The sequence below is a fragment of the Pleurodeles waltl genome, chromosome 8 (genome assembly GCF_031143425.1).
Source record: "Pleurodeles waltl isolate 20211129_DDA chromosome 8, aPleWal1.hap1.20221129, whole genome shotgun sequence".
Lineage (NCBI taxonomy): Eukaryota > Metazoa > Chordata > Amphibia > Caudata > Salamandridae > Pleurodeles > Pleurodeles waltl.
Window position 1 is genome coordinate 187,076,820 of NC_090447.1, and position 24,382 is coordinate 187,101,201.

General features: G+C 47.7%; 1 protein-coding gene across 1 annotated transcript in view; it reads left to right on the plus strand.

Moving 5' to 3' along the window:
• Positions 1 to 24,382, plus strand: part of SCAF4 (SR-related CTD associated factor 4) — an 860,634-nt gene that overhangs the window by 287,079 nt on the left and 549,173 nt on the right. The window contains exon 14 of the mRNA XM_069204042.1: positions 22,695 to 22,789. Within this exon, the coding sequence (XP_069060143.1) occupies positions 22,695 to 22,789 (95 nt within the window). The remainder of the gene's footprint in view (positions 1 to 22,694; positions 22,790 to 24,382) is intronic.

The following is a 24,382-nucleotide window of genomic DNA, read 5'->3' on the forward strand; positions in this document are numbered from 1 at the left end:
AGATTCCTGCAACTACAAGAAGGACTGCTGAGCTGAAAATCCCCTGCAGAGGAAGAACAGAAGACACCAACTGCCTTGGCCCCAGACTTACCGGCCTGTCTCCTGCCTTCCAAAGAAACCTGCTCCAGCGACGCTTTCCAAGGGACCAGCGACCTCTGAATCCTCTGAGGACTACCCTGCTTCGAAAAAGACAAGAAACTCCCGAGGACAGCGGCACTGCTCCAAAAGAACTGCAACTTTGTTACAAGGAGCAGATTTAAAGACCCCTGCAACTCCCCGCAAGAAGCGTGAGACTTGCAACACTGCACCCGGCGACCCCGACTCGACTGGTGGAGAACAACCAACTCAGGGAGGACCCTCCGGCGACTCTACGACTGTGAGTAACCAAAGTTGTCCCCCCGGAGCCCCCACAGCGACGCCTGCAGAGGGAATCCCCAGGCTCCCCCTGACCGCGACTGTCTGAACTCCATTTCCCGACGGCTGGAAAAGACCCTGCACCCGCAGCCCCCAGGACCGGAAGGACCGGACTTTCACTGCAGAAGTGACCCCCAGGAGTCCCTCTCCCTTGCCCAAGTGGAGGTTTCCCCGAGGAAGCCCCCCCTTGCCTGCCTGCAGCGCTGAAGAGATCCCTTGATCTCTCATTGACTTCCATTGCGAACCCGACGCTTGTTCTAACACTGCACCCGGCCGCCCCCGCGCCACTGAGGGTGAAATTTCTGTGTGGGCTTGTGTCCCCCCCGGTGCCCTACAAAACCCCCCTGGTCTGCCCTCCGAAGACGCGGGTACTTACCTGCTGGCAGACTGGAACCGGGGCACCCCCTTCTCTCCATTGAAGCCTATGCGTTTTGGGCACCACTTTGAACTCTGCACCTGACCGGCCCTGAGCTGCTGGTGTGGTAACTTTGGGGTTGCTCTGAACCCCCAACGGTGGGCTACCTTGGACCAAGAACTGAACCCTGTAAGTGTCGTACTTACCTGGTAAAACTAACAAAAACTTACCTCCCCCAGGAACTGTGAAAATTGCACTGTGTCCACTTTTAAAATAGCTATTTGTGAATAACTTGAAAAGTATACATGCAATTGAAATGATTCAAAGTTCCTAATGTACTTACCTGCAATACCTTTCAAACAAGATATTACATGTTAAATTTGAACCTGTGGTTCTTAAAATAAACTAAGAAAAGATATTTTTCTATAACAAAACCTATTGGCTGGATTTGTCTCCGAGTGTGTGTACCTCATTTATTGTCTATGTGTATGTACAACAAATGCTTAACACTACTCCTTGGATAAGCCTACTGCTCGACCACACTACCACAAAATAGAGCATTAGTATTATCTCTTTTTACCACTATTTTACCTCTAAGGGGAACCCTTGGACTCTGTGCATGCTATTCCTTACTTTGAAATAGCACATACAGAGCCAACTTCCTACATTGGTGGATCAGCGGTGGGGTACAAGACTTTGCATTTGCTGGACTACTCAGCCAATACCTGATCACACGACAAATTCCAAAATTGTCATTAGAAATTGATTTTTGCAATTTGAAAAGTTTTCTAAATTCTTAAAAGACCTGCTAGGGCCTTGTGTTAGATCCTGTTTAGCATTTCTTTTAGAGTTTAAAAGTTTGGTAAAAGTTTGAATTAGATTCTAGAACTAGTTTTAGATTCTTAAAAAGTATTCCAACTTTTAGAAGCATAATGTCTAGCACAGATGTGAATGTGGTGGAGCTCGACACCACACCTTACCTCCATCTCCAGATGAGAGAGCTAAGGTCACTCTGTAACATAAGAAAAATAACAATGGGCTCCAGACCTACCAAAGCACAGCTCCAGGAGGTGTTGGCAGAGTAGGATAGAGCCAACCCCTCTGTGGATAACACAGAGGAGGATGATAATGACTTGGAGGTTGATTCCCCACCACCAGTCCTATCTAGGGAGAACAGGGCCTCTCAAGCCCTGACTCCAAAAATAATAGTCAGAGATGCTGGCTCCCTCACAGGAGGGTCCAGCCTCTCTGAAATCACTGAGGATAACTCCAGTGAAGAGGACATCCAGTTAGCCAGGATGGCCAAAAGATTGGCTTTGGAAAAACAGATCCTAGCCATAGAAAGGGAAAGACAAGAGATGGGCCTAGAACCCATCAATGGTGGCAGCAACATAACTAGGGTCAGAGATTCTCCTGACATGTTGAAAATCCCCAAAGGGATTGTAACTAAATTTGAAGATGGTGATGACATCACCAAATGGTTCACAGCTTTTGAGAGGGCTTGTGAAACCAGAAAGGTGAACAAATCTCACTGGGGTGCTCTCCTTTGGGAAATGTTCACAGGAAAGTGTAGGGATAGACTCCTCACACTCTCTAAAAAAAGATGCAGAATCTTATGACCTCATGAAGGGTACCCTGATTGAGGGCTTTGGATTCTCCACTGAGGAGTATAGGATTAGATTCAGGGGGGCTCAAAAATCCTCGAGCCAGACCTGGGTTGACTTTGTAGACTACTCAGTAAAAACACTAGATGGTTGGATTCAAGGAAATGGTGTAAATGATTATGATGGGCTGTACAATTTATTTGTGAAAGAACACCTATTAAGTAATTGTTTCAATGATAAACTGCATCAGCATCTGGTGGACCTAGGACCAATTTCTCCCCAAGAATTGGGAAAGAAGGCGGACCATTGGGTCAAGACTAGGGTGTCCAAAACTTCCACAGGGGGTGACCAAAAGAAAGGGGTCACAAAACCTCCCCAGGGGAAAGGTGGTGAGACAGCCAAAAATAAAAATAGTAAAGAGTCTTCTACAGGCCCCCAAAAACCTGCACAGGAGGGTGGGCCCAGAGCCTCTTCACAAAACAATCCTGGGTACAAGGGTAAAAACTTTGATCCCAAAAAGGCCTGGTGTCGAAACTGTAGTCAGTCTGGACACCAAACTGGAGACAAGGCCTGTCCCAAGAAAGATACCACTTCTAACTCCCATCCAGGTAAAACTGGAATGGCCAGTCTCCAAGTGGGATCAACAGTGTGCCCAGAGCAAATCAGGTGTCACACTGAAGCTACATTAGTCTCTGAGGGTGGGGTGGATTTAGCCACACTGGCTGCCTGGCCCCCTAACATGCAAAAATACAGGCAGCAGCTCTTAATTAATGGGACAAGTGTAGAGGGCCTGAGGGATACAGGTGCCAGTGTCACCATGGTGACAGAGAAACTGGTTTCCCCTGGCCAATACCTGACTGGACAAACCTATCCAGTCACCAATGCTGACAATCAGACTAAAGTACATCCTATGGCAATGGTAACTTTAGAGTGGGGAGGGGTCAATGGCCTGAAACAGGTGGTGGTCTCCTCAAATATCCCAGTAGACTGTTGGAAATGACCTGGAGTCCTCAGCATGGGCTGAGGTAGAACTGAAAACCCATGCAGCCATGCTGGGTATCCCTGAACTGGTGTGTGTCAAGACTAGGGCACAGTGCAAGGCACAGGGTGAAAAAGTAGAGCTGGAGTCTGGAAAAATGGCCCAGCCTACCAAGAGAAAAGGAAAGTCAGCTGGGAAACCAGCTGCAACACAACACCAAAAAGAGAACCTCTCTTCTCAGGAAGAAGTTCTGCCCTCTGAGGGAACTGAGCCTATGGAGCTGGAACCTTATCAGGTTGAGCTCTTGGGCCCAGGGGGACCCTCAAGGGAAGAGTTGTGTAAGGGACAAGAAACCTGTCCCTCTCTTGAAGGCCTTAGGCAGCAAGCTGCTGTAGAGTCCAAAGGCAAGAAAAATGGAACACATAGGGTCTATTGGGAAGATGGACTCCTGTACACTGAGGCAAGAGATCCCAAACCTGGTGCCACTAGGAGAGTGGTAGTGCCTCAGGGTTTCAGAGAGTTTATTCTGACCTTAGCCCATGATATTCCCCTTGCTGGGCATTTGGGACAAACCAAGACGTGGGAGAGGTTAGTCAACCACTTCTACTGGCCCAATATGTCCCAGAAGGTTAAGGAGTTTTGCCTCTCCTGCCCCACCTGTCAATCCAGTGGTAAGACAGGTGGGCACCCAAAGGCCCCCCTCATTCCACTTCCAGTGGTGGGGGTCCCCTTTGAAAGAGTGGGTGTGGACATAGTTGGTCCACTAGAACCTCCCACAGCCTCAGGAAATATGTACATCCTAGTAGTAGTGGATCATGCTACTAGGTATCCTGAAGCTATTCCCCTTAGGTCGACTACTGCCCCTGCAGTAGCCAAGGCCCTCATTGGTATCTTTACCAGAGTGGGTTTCCCTAAGGAGGTGGTGTCTGACAGAGGTACCAACTTCATGTCAGCATACCTAAAACACATGTGGAATGAGTGTGGAGTGACTTACAAATTCACTACACCATATCATCCACAAACTAATGGCCTTGTTGAGAGATTCAACAAGACATTAAAGGGCATGATCATGGGGCTCCCAGAAAAACTCAAAAGGAGATGGGATGTCCTCCTGCCATGTCTGCTTTTCGCTTACAGAGAGGTGCCTCAGAAGGGAGTAGGATTCTCACCCTTTGAACTTCTGTTTGGCCACCCTGTAAGGGGACCACTTGCTCTTGTTAAAGAAGGCTGGGAGAGACCTCTTCATGAGCCTAAACAAGACATAGTGGACTATGTACTTGGCCTTCGCTCAAGAATGGCAGAGTACATGGAAAAGGCAAGTAAAAACCTTGAGGCCAGCCAACAACTCCAGAAGTTGTGGTATGACCAAAAGGCTGCACTGGTTGAATTCCAACCAGGGCAGAAAGTCTGGGTTCTGGAGCCTGTGGCTCCCAGGGCACTCCAGGACAAATGGAGTGGCCCTTACCCAGTACTAGAAAGGAAGAGTCAGGTCACCTACCTGGTAGACCTGGGCACAAGCAGGAGCCCCAAGAGGGTGATCCATGTGAACCGCCTTAAGCTCTTCCATGACAGGGCTGATGTAAATCTGTTGATGGTAACAGATGAGGACCAGGAAGCTGAGAGTGAACCTCTCCCTTATCTCCTCTCATCAGACCCTAAAGATGGCTCAGTAGATGGAGTGATCTACTCATACACCCTCTCTAGCCAACAGCAGTCTGACTGCAGGAAGGTCCTGCAGCAGTTTGCTGAACTCTTTTCCCTAACCCCTGGTCAGACACACCTGTGTACCCATGATGTGGACACAGGAGACAGCATGCCTGTCAAAAACAAAATATTTAGACAGTCTGACCAAGTTAAGGAAAGCATCAAGGTGGAAGTCCACAAGATGCTGGAATTGGGAGTAATTGAGTACTCTGACAGCCCCTGGGCTAGCCCAGTGGTCTTAGTCCCCAAACCTCACACCAAAGAAGGAAAGAGAGAGATGAGGTTTTGTGTGGACTACAGAGGTCTCAACTCTGTCACAAAGACAGATGCTCATCCCATTCCTAGAGCTGATGAGCTAATAGACAAATTAGGGGCTGCCAAAGTCTTAAGTACCTTTGACTTAACAGCAGGGTACTGGCAAATCAAAATGGCCCCTGGAGCAAAAGAAAAGACAGCATTCTCCACACCTGATGGGCATTATCAGTTCACTGTTATGCCCTTTGGTTTAAAGAATGCCCCTGCCACCTTCCAAAGGTTGGTGAATCAAGTCCTTGCTGGGCTGGAATCCTGTAGTGCAGCTTATCTTGATGATATTGCTGTCTTCAGCTCCACCTGGCAGGATCACCTGGTCCACCTGAAGGTGGTTTTGAAGGCTCTGCAATCTGCAGGCCTCTCTATCAAGGCATCCAAATGCCAGATAGGGCAGGGAACTGTGGTATACTTGGGACACCTTGTAGGTGGAGTCCAAGTTCAGCCACTCCAGCCTAAGATCCAGACTATTCTGGACTGGGCAGCTCCAAAAACCCAGACTCAAGTCAGGGCATTCCTTGGCTTGACTGGGTACTACAGGAGGTTTGTGAAGGGATATGGATCCATTGTGACAGCCCTCACAGACCTCACCTCCAAGAAAATGCCCAAGAAAGTAAACTGGACTGTAGAATGCCAACAGGCCTTTGACACCCTGAAACAAGCTATGTGCACAGCACCAGTTCTAAAAGCTCCAGATTACTCCAAGCAGTTCATTGTGCAAACAGATGCCTCTGAACATGGGATAGGGGCAGTTTTGTCCCAAACAAATGATGATGGCCTTGACCAGCCTGTTGCTTTCATTAGCAGGAGGTTACTCCCCAGGGAGCAGCGTTGGAGTGCCATTGAGAGGGAGGCCTTTGCTGTGGTTTGGTCCCTGAAGAAGCTGAGACCATACCTCTTTGGTACTCACTTCCTAGTTCAGACTGACCACAGACCTCTCAGATGGCTGATGCAAATGAAAGGTGAAAATCCAAAACTGTTGAGGTGGTCCATCTCCCTACAGGGAATGGACTTTATAGTGGAACACAGACCTGGGACTGCCCATGCCAATGCAGATGGCCTTTCCAGGTTCTTCCACTTAGAAAATGAAGACTCTTGGGAAAGGTTAGTCTCATCCTCTTTCGTTTGGGGGGGGGTTGTGTAAGGAAATGCCTCCTTGGCATGGTTACCCCCTGACTTTTTGCCTTTGCTGATGCTATGTTTGAATTGAAAGTGTGCTGAGGCCTGCTAACCAGGCCCCAGCACCAGTGTTCTTTCCCTAACCTGTACTTTTGATTCCACAATTGGCACACCCTGGCATCCAAATAAGTCCCTTGTAACTGGTACCTCTGGTACCAAGGGCCCTGATGCCAGGGAAGGTCTCTAAGGGCTGCAGCATGTATTATGCCACCCTAGAGACCCCTCACCCAGCACAGACACACTGCTTACCAGCTTGTGTGTGCTAGTGAGAACAAAATGAGTAAGTCGACATGGCACTCCCCTCAGGGTGCCATGCCAGCCTCTCACTGCCTATGCAGTATAGGTAAGACACCCCTCTAGCAGGCCTTACAGCCCTAAGGCAGGGTGCACTATACCATAGGTGAGGGTACCAGTGCATGAGCACTGTGCCCCTACAGTGTCTAAGCAAAACCTTAGACATTGTAAGTGCAGGGTAGCCATAAGAGTATATGGTCTGGGAGTCTGTTTTACACGAACTCCACAGCACCCTAATGGCTACACTGAAAACTGGGAAGTTTGGTATCAAACTTCTCAGCACAATAAATGCACACTGATGCCAGTGTACATTTTATTGTAAAATACACCACAGAGGGCACCTTAGAGGTGCCCCCTGAAACTTAACCGACTATCTGTGTAGGCTGACTGGTTCCAGCAGCCTGCCACACTAGAGACATGTTGCTGGCCCCATGGGGAGAGTGCCTTTGTCACTCTGAGGCCAGTAACAAAGCCTGCACTGGGTGGAGATGCTAACACCTCCCCCAGGCAGGAGCTGTAACACCTGGGGGTGAGCCTCAAAGGCTCACCCCTTTGTCACAGCACCGCAGGACACTCCAGCTAGTGGAGTTGCCCGCCCCCTCCGGCCCCGGCCCCCACTTTTGGCGGCAAGGCCGGAGAAAATAATGAGAATAACAAGGAGGAGTCACTGGCCAGTCAGGACAGCCCCTAAGGTGTCCTGAGCTGAGGTGACTCTAACTTTTAGAAATCCTCCATCTTGCAGATGGAGGATTCCCCCAATAGGATTAGGGATGTGACCCCCTCCCCTTGGGAGGAGGCACAAAGAGGGTGTACCCACCCTCAGGGCTAGTAGCCATTGGCTACTAACCCCCCAGACCTAAACACGCCCTTAAATTTAGTATTTAAGGGCTCTCCCTGAACCTAGAAACTAGATTCCTGCAACAACAAGAAGAAGGACTGCCTAGCTGAAAACCCCTGCAGAGGAAGACCAGAAGACAACAACTGCCTTGGCTCCAGAAACTCACCGGCCTGTCTCCTGCCTTCCAAAGAACTCTGCTCCAGCGACGCCTTCCAAGGGACCAGCGACCTCTGAATCCTCTGAGGACTGCCCTGCTTCGACGACGACAAGAAACTCCCGAGGACAGCGGACCTGCTCCAAAAAGACTGCAACTTTATCCAAAGGAGCAGCTTTAAAGAACCCTGCAATCTCCCCGCAAGAAGCGTGAGACTTGCAACACTGCACCCGGCGATCCCGACTCGGCTGGTGGAGAACCAACACCTCAGGGAGGACCCCCGGACTACTCTACGACTGTGAGTACCAAAACCTGTCCCCCCTGAGCCCCCACAACGCCGCCTGCAGAGGGAATCCCGAGGCTTCCCCTGACCGCGACTCTCTGAAACCTAAGTCCCGACGCCTGGAAAAGACCCTGCAGCCGCAGCCCCCAGGACCTGAAGGACCGGACTTTCACTGGAGAAGTGACCCCCAGGAGTCCCTCTCCCTTGCCCAAGTGGAGGTTTCCCCGAGGAAGCCCCCCCTTGCCTGCCTGCAGCGCTAAAGAGATCCCTAGATCTCTCATAGACTAACATTGAAAACCCGACGCTTGTTTCTACACTGCACCCGGCCGCCCCCGCGCCGCTGAGGGTGAAATTTCTGTGTGGGCTTGTGTCCCCCCCGGTGCCCTACAAAACCCCCCTGATCTGCCCTCCGAAGACGCGGGTACTTACCTGCAAGCAGACCGGAACCGGGGCACCCCCTTCTCTCCATTATAGCCTATGCGTTTTGGGCACCACTTTGAACTCTGCACCTGACCGGCCCTGAGCTGCTGGTGTGGTAACTTTGGGGTTGCTCTGAACCCCCAACGGTGGGCTACCTTGGACCAAGAACTGAACCCTGTAAGTGTCTTACTTACCTGGTAAAACTAACAAAAACTTACCTCCCCCAGGAACTGTGAAAATTGCACTAAGTTTCCACTTTTGAAATAGCTATTTGTGAATAACTTGAAAAGTATACATGCAATTGAAATGATTCAAAGTTCCTAATGTACTTACCTGCAATACCTTTCAAACAAGATATTACATGTTAAATTTGAACCTGTGGTTCTTAAAATAAACTAAGAAAAGATATTTTTCTATAACAAAACCTATTGGCTGGATTTGTCTCTGAGTGTGTGTACCTCATTTATTGTCTATGTGTATATACAACAAATGCTCAACACTACTCCTTGGATAAGCCTACTGCTCGACCACACTACCACAAAATAGAGCATTAGTATTATCTCTTTTTACCACTATTTTACCTCTAAGGGGAACCCTTGGACTCTGTGCATGCTATTCCTTACTTTGAAATAGCACATACAGAGCCAACTTCCTACAGTGATGACATCACCAAATGGTTCACAGCTTTTGAGAGGGCTTGTGAAACCAGAAAAGTGAACAAATCTCACTGGGGTGCTCTCCTTTGGGAAATGTTCACAGGAAAGTGTAGGGATAGACTCCTCACACTCTCTGGAAAAGATGCAGAATCTTATGACCTCATGAAGGGTACCCTGATGTGAGGGAGCCAGCATCTCTGACTATTATTTTTGGAGTCAGGGCTTGAGAGGCCCTGTTCTCCCTAGATAGGACTGGTGGTGGGGAATCAACCTCCAAGTCATTATCATCCTCCTCTGTGTTATCCACAGAGGGGTTGGCTCTATCATACTCTGCCAACAGCTCCTGGAGCTGTGCTTTGGTAGGTCTGGAGCCCATTGTTATTTTTCTTATGTTACAGAGTGACCTTAGCTCTCTCATCTGGAGATGGAGGTAAGGTGTGGTGTCGAGCTCCACCACAGCCACATCTGTGCTAGACATTTTGCTTCTAAAAGTTGGAATACTTTTTAAGAATCTAAAACTGGTTCTAGAATCTAATTCAAACTTTTACAAACTTTTAAACTCTAAAAGAAATGCTAAACAGGATCTAACACAAGGCCCTAGCAGGTCTTTTAAGAATTTAGAAAACTTTTCAAATTGCAAAAATCAATTTCTAATGACAATTTTGGAATTTGTCGTGTGATCAGGTATTGGCTGAGTAGTCCAGCAAATGCAAAGTCTTGTACCCCACCGCTGATCCACCAATGTAGGAAGTTGGCTCTGTATGTGCTATTTCAAAGTAAGGAATAGCATGCACAGAGTCCAAGGATTCCCCTTAGAGGTAAAATAGTGGTAAAAAGAGATAATACTAATGCTCTATTTTGTGGTAGTGTGGTCGAGCAGTAGGCTTATCCAAGGAGTAGTGTTAAGCATTTGTTGTACATACCCATAGACAATAAATGAGGTACACACACTCAGAGACAAATCCAGCCAATAGGTTTTGTTATAGAAAAATATGTTTTCTTAGTTTATTTTAAGAACCACAGGTTCAAATTTTACATGTAATATCTCATGTGAAAGGTATTGCAGGTAAGTACTCTAGGAACTTTGAATCATTACTTTAGCATGTATACTTTTCACATAAAACACAATAAGCTGTTTTAAAAGTGGATACTGTGCAATTTTCACAGTTCCTGGGGGAGGTAAGTTATTGTTAGTTTTCACAGGTAAGTAAGTCACTTACAGTTTTCAGTTTTTGGTCCAAGGTAGCCCACCGTTGGGGGTTCAGAGCAACCCCAAAGTTATCACACCAGCAGCTCAGGGCCGGTCAGGTGCAAAGGTCAAAGAGGTGCCCAAAACACATAGGCTTCAATGGAGAGTAGGGGGTGCCCCGGTTCCAGTCTGCCAGCAGGTAAGTACCCGCGTCTTCGGAGGGCAGACCAGGGGGGTTTTGTAGGGCACCGGGGGGGACACAAGCTAGCACAGAAAGTACACCCTCAGCGGCGCGGGGGCAGCCGGGTGCAGTGTGAAAACAAGCGTCGGGTTTCCTTTAGTTTTCAATGGGAGACCAAGGTGTCTCTTCAGCGGTGCAGGCAGGCAAGGGGGGGGGCTCCTCGGGGTAGCCACCACCTGGGCAAGGGAGAGGGTCTCCTGGGGGTCACTCCTGCACAGAAGTTCCGTTCCTTTAGGCGCTGGGGGCTGGGGATGCAGGGTCTTTTCCAGCCGTCGGGAGATGGAGTTCAGACAGTCGCGGTCAGGGGAGCCTGGGGATTCCCTCTGCAGGCGTCGCTGTGGGGGCTCAGGGGGGACAACTTTGGTTACTCAGTCGTAGAGTCGCCGGAGGGTTATCCCTGAGTCGGTTGTTCTCCATTAGTCGAGTCGGGGTCGCCGGGTGCAGTGTTGCAAGTCTCACGATTCTTGCGGGGAGTTGCAGGGGTCTTTAAATCTGCTCCTTGTAACAAAGTTGCAGTTCTTTTGGAGCAGTGCCGCTGTCCTCTGGAGTTTCTTGTCTTTTTCGAAGCAGGGCAGTCCTCAGAGGATTCAGAGGTCGCTGGTCCCTTGGAAAGCGTCGCTGGAGTAGGGTTCTTTGGAAGGCAGGAGACAGGCCGGTAAGTCTGGGGCCAAGGCAGTTGGTGTCTTCTGTTCTTCCTCTGCAGGGGTTTTTCAGCTCAGCAGTCCTTCTTCTTGTTAGTTGCAGGAATCTGTTTTTCTAGGTTCAGGGAAGCCCTTAAATACTAAATTTAAGGGCGTGTTTAGGTCTGGGGGGTTAGTAGCCAATGGCTACTAGCCCTGAGGGTGAGTACACCCTCTTTGTGCCTCCTCCCAAGGGGAGGGGGTCACATCCCTAATCCTATTGTGGGAATCCTCCATCTGCAAGATGGAGGATTTCTAAAAGTTAGTCACTTCAGCTCAGGACACCCTAGGGGCTGTCCTGACTGGCCAGTGACTCCTCCTTGTTGTTTTCTTTGTTTCCTCCAGCCTTGCCGCCAAAAGTGGGGGCCGTGGCCGGAGGGGGCGGGCAACTCCACTAAGCTGGAGTGCCCTGCTGTGCTGTGACAAAGGGGTGAGCCTTTGAGGCTCACCGCCAGGTGTTACAGCTCCTGCCTGGGGGAGGTGTTAGCATCTCCACCCAGTGCAGGCTTTGTTACTGGCCTCAGAGTGACAAAGGCACTCTCCCCATGGGGCCAGCAACATGTCTCTAGTGTGGCAGGCTGCTGGAACCAGTCAGCCTACACAGATAGTCGGTTAAGTTTTAGGGGGCACCTCTAAGGTGCCCTCTGTGGTGTATTTTACAATAAAATGTACACTGGCATCAGTGTGCATTTATTGTGCTGAGAAGTTTGATACCAAACTTCCCAGTTTTCAGTGGAGCCATTATGGTGCTGTGGACTTCGTGTAAAACAGACTCCCAGACCATATACTCTTATGGCTACCCTGCACTTACAATGTCTAAGGTTTTGCTTAGACACTGTAGGGGCACAGTGCTCATGCACTGGTACCCTCACCTATGGTATAGTGCACCCTGCCTTAGGGCTGTAAGGCCTGCTAGAGGGGTGTCTTACCTATACTGCATAGGCAGTGAGAGGCTGGCATGGCACCCTGAGGGGAGTGCCATGTCGACTTACTCATTTTGTTCTCACTAGCACACACAAGCTGGTAAGCAGTGTGTCTGTGCTGAGTGAGGGGTCTCCAGGGTTGCATAATACATGCTGCAGCCCTTAGAGACCTTCCCTGGCATCAGGGCCCTTGGTACCAGAGGTACCAGTTACAAGGGACTTATCTGGATGCCAGGGTGTGCCAATTGTGGAATCAAAAGTACAGGTTAGGGAAAGAATGCTGGGGCCTGGTTAGCAGGCCTCAGCACACTTTCAATTCAAAACATAGCATCAGCAAAGGCAAAAAGTCAGGGGGTAACCATGCCAAGGAGGCATTTCCTTACAGTGCTATTTCAAAGTAAGGAATAGCATGCACAGAGTCCAAGGGTTCCCCTTAGAGGTAATATAGTGGCAAAAAGAGATAATACTAATGCTCTATTTTGTGGTAGTGTGGTCGAGCAGTAGGCTTATCAAAGGAGTAGTGTTAAGCATTTGTTGTACATACACACAGGCAATAAAGGAGGAACACACACTCAGAGACAAATCCAGCCAATAGGTTTTGTTATAGAAAAATATATTTTCTTAGTTTATTTTAAGAACCACAGGTTCAAATTCTACATGTAATATCTCATTTGAAAGGTATTGCAGGTAAGTACTTTAGGAACTTTGAATAATTACAGTAGCATATATACTTTTCACATAAAACACAAATAGCTGTTTTAAAAGTGGACACAGTGCAATTTTCACAGTTCCTGGGGGAGGTAAAGTATTGTTATTTTTAGCAGGTAAGTAAGTCACTTACAGGTTTCAGTTTTGGGTCCAAGGTAGCCCACCGTTGGGGGTTCAGAGCAACCCCAAAGTTATCACACCAGCAGTGCAGGCAGGCAAGGGGGGGGCTCCTCGGGGTAGCCACACCTGGGCAAGTGAGAGGGCCTCCTGGGGGTCACTCCTGCACAGAAGTTCCGATCCTTCAGGGGCTGGGGGCTGCGGGTGCAGGGTCTTTACCTGCCGTCGGGAAATTAGAGTTCAGGCAGTCGCGGTCAGGGGGAGCCTCGGGATTCCCTCTGCAGGCGTCGCTGTGGGGGATCAGGGGGGACAACTTTGGTTACTCACGGTCTCGGGGTCGCCGGAGGGTCCTCCCTGAGGCGTTGGTTCTCCACCAGTCGAGTCGGGGTCGCCGGGTGCAGTGTTGCAAGTCTCACGCTTCTTGCGGGGATTTGCAGGGGTCTTTAAATCTGCTCCTCTGTAACAAAGTTGCAGTTCTTTTGGAGCAGTGCCGCTGTCCTCAGGAGTTTCTTGTCTTTCTTGAAGCAGGGCAGTCCTCTGAGTATTCAGAGGTCGCTGGTCCTTTTGGAAAGCGTCGCTGGAGCAGGTTTCTTTGGAAGGCAGGAGACAGGCCGGTAAGACTGGGGCCAAAGCAGTTGGTGTCTTCTGTTCTTCCTCTGCAGGGGTTTTTCAGCTCAGCAGTCCTCTTCTTCTTGTAGTTTCAGGAATCTAAATTCTTAGGTTCAGGGGAGCCCTTAAATACTAAATTTAAGGGCGTGTTTAGGTCTGTGGGGGTTAGTAGCCAATGGCTACTAGCCCTGAGGGTGGGTACACCCTCTTTGTGCCTCCTCCCAAGGGGAGGGGGTCACATCCCTAATCCTATTGGGGGAACCCTCCATCTGCAAGATGGAGGATTTCTAAAAGTTAGTCACTTCAGCTCAGGACACCTTAGGGGCTGTCCTGACTGGCCAGTGACCCCTCCTTGTTGTTCTCATTATTTTCTCCGGCCTTGCCACCAAAAGTGGGGGCCGTGGCCGGAGGGGGCGGGCAACTCCACTAGCTGGAATGCCCTGTGGTGCTGGAACAAAGGGGTGAGCCTTTGAGGCTCACCGCCAGGTGTTACAGCTCCTGCCTGAGGGAGGTGTTAGCATCTCCACCCAGTGCAGGCTTTGTTACTGGCCTCAGAGTGACAAAGGCACTCTCCCCATGGGGCCAGCAGCATATCTCTAGTGTGGCAGGCTGCTGGAACCAGTCAGCCCACACAGATAGTCGGTTTAGGTTTCAGGGGGCACCTCTAAGGTGCCCTCTGGGGTGTATTTCACAATAAAATGTACACTGGCATCAGTGTGCATTTATTGTGCTGAGAAGTTTGATACCAAACTTCCCAGTTTTCAGTGTAGCCATTATGGTGCTGTGGAGTTCGTGTTTGACAGACTCCCAGACCATATACTCTTATGGCTACCCTGCACTTACAATGTCTAAGGTTTGGCTTAGACACTGTAGGGGCACAGTGCTCATGCACTGGTGCCCTCACCTATTGTATAGTGCACCCTGCCTTAGGGCTGTAAGGCCTGCTAGAGGGGTGTCTTACCTATACTGCATAGGCAGTGAGATTCTGGCATGGCACCCTGAGGGGAGTGCAATGTCGACTTACTCATTTTGTTCTCACTAGCACACACAAGCTGGTAAGCAGTGTGTCTGTGCTGAGTGAGGGGTCTCCAGGGTGGCATAAGACATGCTGCAGCCCTTAGAGACCTTCCCTGGCATCAGGGCCCTTGGTACCAGAGGTACCAGTTACAAGGGACTTACCTGGATGCCAGGGTGTGCCAATTGTGGATACAAAAGTACAGGTTAGGGAAAGAACACTGGTGGTGGGGCCTGGTTAGCAGGCCTCAGCACACTTTCAATTCAAAACATAGCATCAGCAAAGGCAAAAAGTCAGGAGGTAACCATGCCAAGGAGGCATTTCCTTACAGATACCCACTTAATTTTTAACTGACAACTTCTAATTCCTTCAGATTTGCCGAACATTTTAAGATTTTTTTTTTTTAAGTTTGCTTTATTTGTGTACTGCACTTGGCCCCAGTTATTTTTTTTGCATTACTCTCCTGTTTTCTGAACAAATTTTAACTGACTTTAATACTCTGCACACTTTACCACTGCTAACCAGTGTAAAAGTGCTCGTGCTATCTCCTTAAAATATGGTGAAATTTAGTTGCATTCAATTTGCACATTTATTTAACTGGTAAGTCCCTAGTAGAGTGGTATTAGATGTACCTAGTGCATGTACATTTAAATGCTACTACTGGGCCACCCACCTAAATAGTGTTTTTTGTCCCCCTGGCCTGCCATGGCAGCCTGTGTGTGCAGTTTAAACTGCAATTTCAACCTGATAAAAAAAAAAAAAATTATGCCAGGCCTAAGCCTTCCTTTTTAATGCATATGTCAGCCCGAGGGTAGCGCCTGACAGCCCATAGCGCAATGCAGTGTATTTAAAAAGCTGCACATGTAATTTTAACTTTTACATGTCCTGGTAGTGAAAAACTCTCAAGTTTGTTTTTCGCTTCTGCACGGCCTGCCTCTCCCATAGGATAACATTGGGGTACCTTATTACATTTACTAAACAATACCTTTCAATTGGGAGCAGATATAAAAGTTGAGTTTGGTCTCTAAAGAATTGTAATTTTAAAGTTTTTGTAATGGTAAAGTAGGATTTTAAGTCACAATTCCGAAAAAAAGCCACTTTTAGAAAGTTAGCATTTTTTTGCCCTAACCATTTGGTGTCTGCAGCCTGTATCCTGGGTCACATGACAGTGTAGCTGGCCAACTGTATATTACTTGCAGACAGTGAGACATAGAGAGACTAGCTGTTCGCAGTATGGTGCCATCTGTCAAGATGAGAGGGAGGAGCTGTCCCCTATAACTCATCAATGACGCTGCCCCAGCACACATTCAAATGGTTTCACACTAGTCTTGTGTGTCCCCAGACAAGTTTGGGACAGGGCGGGGAGGAAGGAAATTCCAGACACCTCTGTAGAGAAAGGACTCCAGAAGGCTCTACGTTAAAGTGAACAGCAGGTATAAGTAGTTGACCCTCAGACCCAGGACTTCACTGTGCTTCTGGACGTGTGGAACACTTAGACGAATGACTGCTGTGCTGCTGCAAGGACTGCCGCCGTACTACTTTGATGCCCTGCTTGCCTGAATGAGAAAGAATGGACCTGCAACTTGAACTAAGAACTACCAGAGTAACTCCAAGGGCTAGCTGGCCTAGCCTCCTGATCAGGTCCTCGGGGACAGGAAAGTCTCCAACCATTTTGATTTCTGCACCTGGACTCTGCCTGCTGTGAGCCCTAACCAAAGTGGTCCTGCTCCAGTTTTTTAAGTGGGGCTAAAGGTGCTCTGCCAGCCCAGTCGTGGTCTCATCAGAATCCACGCAAGCCAGCATCGCAGCCCTTCCTGCTCATTGAACCACTGCTGTTCAATGCATCCTCTCTGCAAGTCCCATCGCAGCCCTTGCAACGCATTGGAACCACCACTGCATAAACATTTTTAACGTGGTACTCACAACACTTCTCTGAGCCACAACTGCAGGTACCTTAAATACCCACGATATAAGGTATATTTCTTAGTGGGCACTAACTTGGTCCCTGTATCTGGCCCATCCTGCAATGCAGTTGGTCTGAACTTGACATTGTCTGGGTCTGGCATGACCAGATAACTACAGTTGACGCTTTGTACCTTTTAAACACTTTTTTACCTAAATCTTTAAAATTACTTATCTCCGGTTTGATTAATTGGGTTTTTGTTGTTTTGGTGTCAAATAATTTGTTAAATTTTAATCTAATTTTCTAAATTGGTGTAGGGTTTTTATTGTGTTGTGTTTTCACTCTGAGCTGCATAATTACTTTACACATTCCTTCAAAGTTAAACCTGACTGCTTTTGTGCCAAGCTAACCAGGTTAATTTGGAGGTTGCTTGTTTGACCCTGACAAGAATTGCGTCTGCTGCTTGAGTAGTTTTTCACCTTCTGCAACCAGTCACCTAATTTCCTACAATGTGGATGCATACTTTATTAATCTTATATTTAATTTTCCAACAGTTCCAGACCCCCTGGTAGGGACATCACGAACCTCAGATTAAGAATCTATGCTCTAGGATTGAGTTTCAAAGGAGGGATGGCTTGGGAGATGTGATACTGGTTCCGTTGGTACTGTGATCTGGCGTATTTATTCCCTGCATTTACTTTTATTGTAAATGCCCTTGAACCGATTCAGGAATTTAAGGGCTTAGATTTGACCCATGATGGCACTGTGAGTTGCAGTTGACTTTGACTTCCTTTGCCCTCTCCTGCAGTCTTTTGTTGTAGGTATATTGCAATTTGTTTTCCTTTAGAAGTGTTTATTTTCCCTAGCTTTCTCATGTTTTTTTTGGCTGGCATGCATATTGCAATTTGTTTTCCTTTAGAAGTGTTTATTTTCCCTAGCTTTCTCATGTTTTTTTTGGCTGGCATGCATCATGTTGTTTGTCCTGTAAATATTTGGGTGAAAGGAGATTTAATTTCAATTCAAGGTTTGCTTCAGTTGACTTGCGATCATGTTTCTGAAATTCTCGATGCTAATTGTAAGGAAATGCCTCCTTGGCATGGTTACCCCCTGACTTTTTGCCTTTGTTGATGCTATGTTTTGAATTGAAAGTGTGCTGAGGCCTGCTAACCAGGCCCCAGCACCAGTGTTCTTTCCCTAACCTGTACTTTTGTATCCACAATTGGCACACCCTGGCATCCAGGTAAGTCCCTTGTAACTGGTACCTCTGGTACCAAGGGCCCTGATGCCAAGGAAGGTCTCTAAGGGCTGCAGCATGTCTTATGCCACCCTGGAGACCCCTGACTCAGCACAGACACACTGCTTGCCAGCTTGTGTGTGCTGGTGAGAACAAAATTAGTAAGTCGACATGGCACTCCCCTCAGGGTGCCATGCCAGCCTGTCACTGCCTATGCAGTATAGATAAGTCACCCCTCTAGCAGGCCTTACAGCCCTAAGGCAGGGTGCACTATACCATAGGTGAGGGCACCAGTGCATGAGCACTGTGCCCCTACAGTGTCTAAGCCAAACCTTAGACATTGTACGTGCAGGGTAGCCATAAGAGTATATGGTCTGGGAGTTTGTCAAACACGAACTCCACAGCACCATAATGGCTACACTGAAAACTGGGAAGTTTGGTATCAAACTTCTCAGCACAATAAATGCACACTGATGCCAGAGTACATTTTATTGTGAAATACACCCCAGAGGGCACCTTAGAGGTGCCCCATGAAACATTAACCGACTATCTGTGTAGGCTGACTGGTTCCAGCAGCCTGCCACACTAGAGACATGTTGCTTGCCCCATGGGGAGAGTGCCTTTGTCACTCTGAGGCCAGTAACAAAGCCTGCACTGGGTGGAGATGCTAACACCTCCCCCAGGCAGGAGCTGTAACACCTGGCGGTGAGCCTCAAAGGCTCACCCCTTTGTTCCAGCACCGCAGGACACTCCAGCTAGTGGAGTTGCCCGCCCCCTCCGGCCACGGCCCCCACTTTTGGCGGCAAGGCCGGAGAAAATAATGAGAAAAACAAGGAGGAGTCACTGGCCAGTCAGGACAGCCCCTAAGGTGTCCTGAGCTGAAGTGACTCTAACTTTTAGCAATCCTCCATCTTGCAGATGGAGGATTCCCCCAATAGGGATAGGATTGTGACCCCCTCCTCTTGGGAGGAGGCACAAAGAGGGTGTACCCACCCTCAGGGCTAGTAGCCATTGGCTACTAACCCCCCAGACCTAAACACGCCCTTAAATTTAGTATTTAAGGGCTCCCCTGAACCTAAGAATTTAGATTCCTGACACTTCAAGAAGAAGAGGACTGCTGAGCTGAAAAACCCCTGCAGAAGAAGAACAGAAGACACCAACTGCTTTGGCCCCAGTCTTACCGGCCTGTCTCCTGCCTTCCAAAGAACCTGCTCCAGCGACGCTTTCCCAAGGACCAGCGACCTCTGAATCCTCAGAGGACTGCCCTGCTTCAAGAAAAGACAAACGACAGAGGACAGCGGCACTGCTCCAAAAGAACTGCAACTTTGTTACAGAGGAGCAGATTTAAAGACCCCTGCAACTCCCCGCAAGAAGCGTGAGACTTGCAACACTGCACCCGGCGACCCCGACTCGACTGGTGGAGAACCAACACCTCAGGGAGGACCCTCCGGCGACTCCAAGACCGTGAGTAACCAAAGTTGTCCCCCCTGAGCCCCCACAGCGACGCCTGCAGAGGGAATCCCGAGGCTCCCCCTGACCGCGACTGCCTGAACTCTAATTTCCCGACGGCTGGAAAAGACCCTGCACCCGCAGCCCCCAGCACCTGAAGGATTGGAACTTTTGTGCAGGAGTGACCCCCAGGAGGCCCTCTCCCTTGCCTAGGTGGTGGCTACCCCGAGGAGCCCCCCCCCTTGCCTTTCTGCACCGCTGAAGAGACCCCTTGGTCTCCCATTGAAATCTACAGAGAACCAGACGCTTGTTTGCACACTGCACCCGGCCGCCCCCACGCTGCTGAGGGTGTACTTTCTGTGTGGACTTGTGTCCCCCCCTGTGCCCTACAAAACCCCCCTGGTCTGCCCTCCGAAGACGCGGGTACTTACCTGCTGGCAGACTGGAACCGGGGCACCCCCTTCTCTCCATTGAAGCCTATGTGTTTTGGGCACCTCTTTGACCTCTGCACCTGACCGGCCCTGAGCTGCTGGTGTGGTAACTTTGGGGTTGCTCTGAACCCCCAACAGTGGGCTACCTTAGACCCAAAACTGAACCTTGTAGGTAATTTACTTACCTGCTAAAACTAACAATACTTTACCTCCCCCAGGAACTGTGAAAATTTCACTAAGTGTCCACTTTTAAAACCGCTATTTGTGTTTTATGTGAAAAGTATAAATGCTACTGTAATTATTCAAAGTTCCTAAAGTACTTACCTGCAATACCTTTCAAATGAGATATTACATGTAGAATTTGAACCTGTGGTTCTTAAAATAAACTAAGAAAATATATTTTTCTATACCAAAACCTATTGGCTGGCTTTGTCTCGGAGTGTGTGTTCCTCATTTATGGCCTGTGTGTATGTACAACAAATGCTTAACACTACGCCTTTGATAAGCCTACTGCTCGACCACACTACCACAAAATAGAGCATTAGTATTATCTCTTTTTGCCACTATCTTACCTCTAAGGGGAATCCTTGGACTCTGTGCATACTATTCCTTACTTTGAAATAGTGCATACAGAGCCAACTTCCTACACTAATGGACACAGAATCCACTGTAGAGCATATTTTTACATTATTGGTTCAGGTTTGTTGACACACATGAACTTTTAACCCGAGAAAAATACGTAGTAAGTTCCACCTGAGCCACTATAGATGGTTCAACATAGCATGCAAAATCACAACAGTAGCTGTATTCAACTGGTTAACAGTGAATGATCTATTCCATATGGCTTTTTCAGATGACCTGCTCGGAACACCAGATGTCTGCCTACAGAAGCTTAAGTTTCTGTAGGTAGTGTAATTAGATGCGTTTGGAATCACTTAGTTTGAAGCACTAGGTATTTCTTGAAACTTGCTAAATCTTGAATGCTTTATCTGTCAGGTGTTATTTTGGGTCAAATTCCATCTTCTTTGGGAAATCGGATGATCCTTCCTTTTCATATATTTGGCATCCTGGACTGTGATTCCATCTCGCTAGAGAATGGCATTCATGCATCCAAGGTTCCACTTCGGCTTTGTGTGTGTATTTTTTTTAATAAAACATTTATTTTTTCAAACAAGTTTTGTCAGCGTCATCAAGACCCAGGTAATGAAGTGACGAGTCATTTTTGAAAGTCCAGTGCTTTTAAGTGTCATTTAATCTTCCATCCATGACAGTGAAGAGCACGGGGTAATGGTTCAACTCACATCAGTTATTAGCTCTCTTGCCCTGAGAGTAATGGTATTTTCGTAGCAGATGTGCATTAGCACCTGGAAATGTGTGTGCTACAGTCTCAGAGCCGCTTTGGCATTCCTTTAGTTTTCAGGCTTCTTCTTTACTAGTTCTTTATTTCTTTGCTTCTATTTTTATTTTATCTTCTCTTAAAGGGGATAGTGCTAATGGGTCACTTGATGTGCTGCTCATTTCTTCAACAGTGTGCCACATCCTTTGTAACCAATTCCTCTAAACCAGGCAACTATTGTTATGCTTGTGACTGATATTTCATTGTTTTAACACTCCAAAATGGCCAATATATTGATTCCAAACGTAGCACTATGGTGCAACTTTAAAGCAATGATAGACTACCGCTACAAGACAAAATCATGCTGCTTTGTTTAGTTGTGTAATTGCAAGCATATTCCCGGCATGTTTAGATGGTAGCGTATTATCTTTTTTTCTACTTTTATTGTTTTAACTTATCGAGCATATGTTGAGTTTATGGGTGTTATTGTGGATGTGTGAGGGTGACTGCAAGAATGAGTCAGTGGATAAATAAATGGGTACAAAGATGAGAGACGGAGTGCTTGTATAATGGCGTATTAGGTGCCTATGCTCATCAGTGATGCAGATGGTACTTTCATTCATATGCCTACTGGCATTGCCAGTGCTTGTTTTGATTTTCACATCAGGTCTGGCAACAGCTGCATTGTCAAGCCAGACTTAAATATTTGCGAGGGCGTGAATATGGTGTTTCCCACAGTCGGAGGTAGTGGGCTTTTTCCCAGTAGACCTGCACTCATGAAAATACGTTTTTAGAAGGATAGGAAGAGGATGCAAATCAGTATGTGCAGGCGGACTAGGAGGAGGTGGGCTAAGAAGAATAGGAAGCCAGTGTGAGTTCTTGGTCCCACAATTTGTTGTCCTTAGTTGCAAAGGTCACACCCCTTAAGCAATTTATTGATGCTTTTCTTAGGCTAGAGCCCCTTTAGAAACGCCTACCCCTCTCCTCCACAGCCTTTTTCAGTCCACTTAAAGCACTGCCTCACCCTCTCCACTATCGTAAAAAGCAGATAGATTTTGAGCCGTTGAGTGAATTAAAACAAATATAGTGTCACATTTTCTCTTGTTACAATTTTTTTTGACCCAGTTTATAATTTAAAAAAAAAGAATTAAAAAAATTAAGTACACTGCTTGCCATCATTGGTTGCTCCCCTCTTGGTACCGCTTCTCATGACTGTCTGTGCATGCTATGGTTCTGCTATATTTGCTTATGTGCTTTATCTGAAAATATTCACATTGTTTTTAATGGTATTGTCAAGGAGATTTGAGCTCCTTCACATGGCATTGAATCTTGTGTTTGGAATACTTGATTATTGTTTAGAGTACAGTTCTGCCCACTCCTTCCTTGGGCGTTGGTTGGCCAGTTCGCCTCTAAACTCTCAATTAATGAACAACCAATGTAATATTGTTAGGTCCAGGTTTAATGCAGAGTGGCGGTAAGACTTTATTCCCCAAGTTGAGTAAGATTTACAATATATTTTTGGTATGTAGAGCCGTATTGATTATTTTGCTGATTCATTGTGAAGTTGGAAAGGCTTAGTATTGCTCGCCATTTGTTGTTCAATGAAAGTGCCCATAAGTGAGTGAAAAGCTGCTGTCATTCTTTTAAATATTTTTTTGTTTGCTTTTAAGGAGCAGCAGCCTATGGAAGTTGAGCAGCCTACTGCTCCAGATGTTAAACAGTCTCCTCCTGAGCAGAAAAAGTCACTCTCAAGATCTGCATCTAGGTGAGAAGCGTACATGTCTGTGACGAAATGCGTCTTACTGCATGGCCACCCCCAATTTTCACTGAATTTTATGCTGGTTTTTATACTTGGAATGCGGGGGTACTGCTGTACTGTGCCCGGTGTATGTGCTCGGATGCCTAAATTAAGTAGCAGTTGGCTTATCCGCGATTGTAACTTTTCATTAAAGCCTTAGTATGCGGTGCTGAACCACACCATTGGCATGGAAAGTTAAATGCCACCTGTGGACTACAGCACTTATTGTGTCATCCCCTAGAGCGGCAAAGGAAAAGAAGACTTCAGGTTTACCATTGTAGCCTAATATCTGAAGTGTAAAACCTGCTAGTAATCATTTTAGGAAGCTGGCCTAGTGTGTGGTGGACACCTATGGTATCATCACCTTACTCGAGGTCCAGGTATCCCATATTAGTGAAGTGTAGGCAGTGTCTAGGAGACCAGGTCTCTCCAGAGGTAGCTGTGGATGAGCAGCCAAGACTTACCTAGCAGACATGCAAAGCTTATACAATACCACCATAGTCACACAGCAACTTCTCTTCCAGGGGATCCTCATCAAAGTCATAAACATTGAATATTCCCGCCCTTGTGCGGGGACCCCGGAGCATATATAAAATACAAACATATTATACATGTGTAAAACAGCAATGCAGGCTGTAAGGAAATGCCTCCTTGGCATGGTTGCCCCCTGACTTTTTGCCTTTGCTGATGCTATGTTTACAATTGAAAGTGTGCTGAGGCCTGCTAACCAGGCCCCAGCACCAGTGTTCTTTCCCTAACCTGTACTTTTGTATCCACAATTGGCAGACCCTGGCATCCAGATAAGTCCCTTGTAACTGGTACTTCTAGTACCAAGGGCCCTGATGCCAAGGAAGGTCTCTAAGGGCTGCAGCATGTCTTATGCCACCCTGGAGACCTCTCACTCAGCACAGACACACTGCTTGCCAGCTTGTGTATGCTAGTGAGGACAAAACGAGTAAGTCGACATGGCACTCCCCTCAGGGTGCCATGCCAGCCTCTCACTGCCTATGCAGTATAGGTAAGACACCCCTCTAGCAGGCCTTACAGCCCTAAGGCAGGGTGCACTATACCATAGGTGAGGGTACCAGTGCATGAGCATGGTACCCCTACAGTGTCTAAACAAAACCTTAGACATTGTAAGTGCAGGGTAGCCATAAGAGTATATGGTCTGGGAGTCTGTCAAACACGAACTCCACAGCACCATAATGGCTACACTGAAAACTGGGAAGTTTGGTATCAAACTTCTCAGCACAATAAATGCACACTGATGCCAGTGTACATTTTATTGTAAAATACACCACAGAGGGCACCTTAGAGGTGCCCCCTGAAACTTAACCGACTATCTGTGTAGGCTGACTAGTTCCAGCAGCCTGCCACACTAGAGACATGTTGCTGGCCCCATGGGGAGAGTGCCTTTGTCACTCTGAGGCCAGTAACAAAGCCTGCACTGGGTGGAGATGCTAACACCTCCCCCAGGCAGGAGCTGTAACACCTGGCGGTGAGCCTCAAAGGCTCACCCCTTTGTCACAGCACCGCAGGACACTCCAGCTAGTGGAGTTG